General features: G+C 32.5%; 1 protein-coding gene across 1 annotated transcript in view; it reads left to right on the top strand.

Annotated features, from left to right (window-relative positions):
• LOC129253111 (aldo-keto reductase family 1 member A1) overlaps positions 1 to 6,000 on the top strand; it is a 19,088-nt gene continuing 13,088 nt past the window's right edge. Inside the window, exon 1 of the mRNA XM_054891366.1 lies at positions 1 to 177. Within this exon, the coding sequence (XP_054747341.1) occupies positions 106 to 177 (72 nt within the window). The 5' untranslated portion in view covers positions 1 to 105. The remainder of the gene's footprint in view (positions 178 to 6,000) is intronic.

Below are 6,000 nucleotides of genomic sequence, written 5' to 3'. Positions count from 1 at the left end.
ATTCAGATTCCTTCAGAGTAAAATAGAAAGCAGAATAGTGAAGTTCATGGTTGGTTATTAAGCGCATAGAAACTGACAGGCATTTAATTCATTAATAAACAAAAAATGAGTGAAGAAAAATACTTACAATTTAATAATGGCTTAAAAATGCCGATTGTCGGATATGGCACTTGGATGGTAAAATTATAAAATAATAATATTAATAAGCACATCTATGTGTACATTTATAAATAGTGTTCGTCGCAATTATTAGTGCTTATTACGAATTTCATTTGTCATTACTTTATTAAACTTTTATAAGAATGATAAGCGTTTTATGTGCGTTTTATTTATTTCTCTAGCAGAAAGTCTTGTAACATGAAAAGAGTGTAAATTTACATGAGAGCTTGAAATACTCGTATTATAAAAATTATTGCTGACACTGGTGGGCACAATTTTATTGCTATATCAAAGTGGGATTGACTTCGATAATAGTTGAAAAACTTAAAAAAAATTGAAAGTTATAAACAAATTTTCTACTTAATATTTGTAAAAAAATATCGCTCGGTGACTGGAAGAACTCGTTTATAACTAAAAAAATTTTAAATTCGAAAAAAACTAATTCAAAGTTTTCAATTTGCCGTGGCTGCGCAACATAAAAGAAGAGCTGGTGATCATTTATGCAAACTTATTTAAATAATTTTAATACTCCCCAAAAAAGCATACGTGTATTACTCCTTTTTTTTTGTTGCCAATTGGAAGCTGAGTATGCATGTAATGCCCCAATCGCGCGTGCACTTAGTGAACTAAATGAGATCTCGAGTTCTATATAATTGCTTTTTCTTTAGCTAAATACGAATTTGCTAAAACTTTGAACTCTTATTCTTAATCTTTTACTTTCCTAAGTTTTTGTAATTTGTAATTTTTTTTTTAAGTACCAACATTTTATTTGCCTATAGTCTGCAAGAAACTTGTATTTTCATAAACTAATTTCTTTTAGAATAAATATATATCTATATATATATTTTTTTAAATATGACTCGCTTGCTTCAAGAGCAAGACGAAAGTGTTATACAAATTGTAAATGGTCATAAAACAAAAAAAAAATGTTTTTTCTTTGTGCACTATATTCAACAGTGGAGAGCGCCAGTGTTCCAAAATCTAATCACAATTTTAATACGAGTATTATCCAAAAATATCTAAAAGTGATGGTCCAATGCATGCTTGCTTTGTTTTGCTTTGCTTTGACCAGTGCTTCACTGCCGTACATACTTGTGAATTTTTGGATGAAATATCAGTGACTTTCACGGCATGTCACAGCACTTGATCATGATTTTCGTTTTTTCAAACCCAAATACTCTTTAGCCAATCCTAAGGCCTCCTTTTTGATACCCATTCGAAGCTAAGCTTGGTTGAGGGCCAATCATCAACTTTTTCAGTCGACTTTCTTTTCCTTACTTGTCTAAGATTGAGCTAAGAGTGTGTAACTAACCAATTAACTAATACCACTAAGTATGTGCATAATAATCAAGTTCTATAAGCTTGCATTGAAAATAGTGCGATATCTCATCTTCACATCATTCAAAGCACTTACCTACTCTTTCTAATTGATAAACAAAAAGACTCACTCGCAAAAAATCCAAATTCACTGAAGTTAATATTATGCCCTAAATTACCTTTCAAAATCGAAATGGATTAAGCCTAGTCTGCTCACTAGGCAGCTGTTTATTTTTTTATTTATTTATTTTTTTATTTACTTAATATATATAAAATTAGCTTACAACATAAAACTTATAGTTGTCTTAGGAGTTATAACTGCTAAGCTTTAAGCTCGATAATTTCACATATATGTACATATTTCCATTTTTAGATCCGTTGTTAAATATTAGTTATTTTAAGGCATTTAGTTCCTAGGGGTATTGATTCAACTGAAGGGACTGGGAATTGTGAAATTGGGTTTGTGTTTAGAAAAGATTGAGACCAGACCGATTGACAAGCAACCATTACCCGCACACAAACCGAGGCGTGTAAGTTTTTAATGTTATTATTTTTCCACACGCAAGCATCTTGTTCAATTTGCGGTGGTCGTCTTGATATTGTCCTATAAATGGAGGTGTTAAACTTTTCTACTTACAAATTGACAGCAGGCCACACACACATAAAGAGTCTTTCAAAAGTGACGCCTAGATGTCAATAGTGAATAATTCTAAGACGGTAAATTTACTTACTCTATGGTGTACGCGTTCAAATTATTGTAACTTAATTGGCGAATTGGTTCTTTAAACATGATCACGCAAAATCATCTTTAGTGATGAAGCGCATTCCACACTGGATGGATTTGTCAAGAAATAAAATTACGCATCTGGGTAGATGAATCTTGAGAAAAATCATTACATCCGCTGAAATATACTTTTTGTTGTGGTTTTTGGGCTAGTGGAATAATTATCTTTTTTCTTCGAAGATGAAAATGAAAGTTCTGTTACAATTAGTTTCAAACATAAATGATCTTTATTTTCAACACAAATCCCACAACAGCAGAAAACATTGCACTATTCCGATCTAAGTCTCCCGGTAGATTAAAAAAAATAAATAAATAATATAATATAAAAAAAATAGATATAATATAATATGAAATAAATAATTGGCGGGACCTACAGTTTCAAGCCGACTCCGAACGGCAGATATTTTTATGAGGAGCTTTTTCATGGCAGAGGTTTTTTTTTCATCGGAGGTTTGCCATTGCCGGCCGAGGGCTCCCGGTCGATTACTTCCACCTAATAGTGGCATAAAGTGGCCACCTAGATCATGCGATCTAATTCCACTAGACTACTCTTTGTGGTGTTCTTTTTAAAGTAAAGTCAATGTGAATAAGCCAACAATGGTTCCAGCGCTGAAACACAAGTTAATGGGATTATGCGTAAGCGAGTCCTTTAAAATTTTAATTCTCGTATGACAGCCTCTAGTCGTGCTCATGGTGGACATTTAAATTATGTCACTTTTAACATATAATTGTCGCCGTATTTTGAATAAAAATAGTGAAACATGTTTTATTTTTAAACAACTTCTAGGCGCGTCATCTGAATGACCCTTTATAAGTAATTCCTAGCAAGCTTACATACATATACCTTCCGACTTCTTCTTTATTATGGTAGGAGATAAATATGTATATAGAAAGGACGAATGCTTTGGGGAATATTTGGTCGAGGTCCTCCTTCTATTTGCGTCGTCGAGGGCCCTAATGCTTTTAAATGATGTCTTAACAGCTCAAGCAAATTTTTCAAATGCCATTATCTCAAAAGATGAAGTCTAACTAATAAAGCGGGGAGCGGCATTAAATTTAGAAGCCCCCTTTTAAATGATATCAACTATCAAAACATTTGCCTCTTTTTGAGCTTGCAATTATTAGTACAGAAGTACTTATATTATATTTAAAGCTATTGCCACATTCGTAAAACAGTCACGAGCTTAACTTGTTTGTTACTATTGTCGCAGTATAGTCATCAAAACCGCCACTAACAACTAATAACTCAAGAATCTTATTATGTAAATCAATGGTTGCATTTGGAACTGTGATAGACCTGTCACAATGCGTCCGTTACGTTCCACACATAAACAAAAAAAAAATACAAACAGATGTTCTTATCGTGAAAGCAAATATTATATTTCATTGTGTATAAACAAATTTTTGTTAGTTGTGAAATATATTATAAAATTAATAAAGAGGGATTTAATAGAATTTATGGTAGTCGTAGACGTTGGATGCGGCCATAACTTGGAATTGGGGTTGGGAAACACACACACTTGGTTAAGCCTAGCCTTTTTTCTACTCTTTCAAGCCTTTATCGAAAAGGTTGGTGCATCTGAATTGACTCAATTAATATAAATACCATTTATTTTCTGCATTTAATTTGATATAATAAAAACAACATTGTACATTGGACTCAAATACACATAATCCATTCTGCTGTCAGTCAATTTTATTGCCTCAGCGGATGCAACGGACCCATTGTGACGGACCTATAACTCGATCATATTTTTGTGAAATATAATACACAGTTTTTATGATTGCCACCCACGGTGTTAAGAAACTATCATTTCCGATTGCCACCAAAGTAAATTTCAGTTTACTTCCTTCATCTGAAGCGAATCTATAGAAGATGATATTAGTAGAACAGCAAATATGTATATTCGCATTAGTCCACAGTTGTCAAAAATATGTGTTTTGTTTACATACATATTTCATTGTTTCCATTCTTATCAGGAAGAAAAATTTCTGATTTGAAGTTCAAATATTACTTTGAATAAAGCTTTATTATAAATAAAAAAAAGGGCCAATGTGTTTAGTGCGCGAAAGGCTGAGAGGGAGATGGGGTATTTTTTTATATAACAGCCAATATGAATAAGGAGCATTTGATTCGGCATGCAATCGTTTCCGGACCCGGAAGCCAATACAGATGAAGGAAATTTAATCAAATGATCTACAGAAGATATATAATATAATTAGTTGATGTTCTATAAAAAATTCTTAAAGTTCATTAAATTTTGTTCAAAATAAAAGCTAAGTAGTTTCACTCTCAAGTTGTTCTCAAATACCGTGCGCACTCTGTATACATACAAACAAAAGCGTCAAGCACTATTCACTTCTTAAGTTACACCTTCAGACAGGTTTAGCGAGTGACTCGTTTACTTTTGAAACTAGTTTAAGGTTTTGTTTATATTTTTTCTTTAAACAATTTTTTCTGCTTTCACTGCACTGCAACGTTTCAAGATGCTAAGCAACGGTTAAATAAAAAGAAGCTAAGAGTACCATTAAAGACGCTTTTCCGCATTCTTTAGGACCTGTAACAGAAAACAAGTAGGGAAACATAAACAGCAAAACATACATCTACATACACTTGCGCTCAAATAATTAAGTGCACTACTAAATCAGACAAAAACACTCATTTATAAAAAAAATATTGGGGAAAGGTTGAAAAATTAAAGTGTAATATGAATTTTTTAGATAACAACAGGTTTTGTGCTCATATAATTAAGTTACAACGAAGTTATTAATATTGTGATTAACTCTGGTGTTTGGCCGAGCTCCTCCTCTCATTATTGGTTTATTTCCGTTTACTTGCGCACAACTTCAAGTTTACGGTTTTAATAGTGCAACCATATTTTAGACGATTTAAAATTCGGCTAAATGGGCTGAGGCATATGCAAAACTGAGTAGAATTAGACATGTTTGCCACAAATGGAGCACCTACAGGTTCATGTTGTCTCCGAACGGCAAATAGATCTTTTTATGCTTTTCATGGCAGTGTTTGGGAAATTTTGTCTTGCTATAAAGCCCAAGCAAGCGATGGACCCCAACATTTTAACTGTTGTTTATTTTAGTGTACTTGAGATTTAATTCCTGGTGAGCATCTCACGTAGGTTTTTTCACCAATCTCAAACACATTAAATTTGAACTCGTCACTTCAGACAATTGATTTCCAAAAATTAGTGTCTTTATTCAAATGTTATTTGTCAAAGACCAAGCGTTTTCAAATATTTTTATGAATGCATTGGGTTTAGGTCGAATTAATTAATTTTAGTTAAAAATACTTACAAGTACAAAAAGCGAATTTACCGTTTTCAACTAGGATGACTTAATTATGTGAGCACAGGCGTATTGATCATTCACGCAGCAAACTCGCTGTGCCACCAAACATAGAAAATTGTTTAATACCTGTATGCATGCAGTATTGCATTGAACTATGGTATACGAATCTGTTCGCTGAAAAAATAAGAAATGAGACCGTTATATCAAGGGTTACTTATTATTTTTGGTTTTTCTTTTCAATTTTACTTCCTAGTGACTTAAATGTATGAGCACAAATGTACATGAATAATTGTTTTTTTGTTGGATTAAGATGTAAAACGACAAAATATTCACTTTAATGTCATTGCTATTTTCTTCGCCTTTTTAAATGAAGCTTTCTTTTGTAGGCAAACAATTAGAAACACTTAGTGAGGCCAAGCTTTGCTTAAGCAACA

This window comes from Anastrepha obliqua, chromosome 1 (assembly GCF_027943255.1).
Source record: "Anastrepha obliqua isolate idAnaObli1 chromosome 1, idAnaObli1_1.0, whole genome shotgun sequence".
NCBI lineage: Eukaryota > Metazoa > Arthropoda > Insecta > Diptera > Tephritidae > Anastrepha > Anastrepha obliqua.
This window is presented reverse-complemented; position numbering and strand designations above follow the sequence as displayed.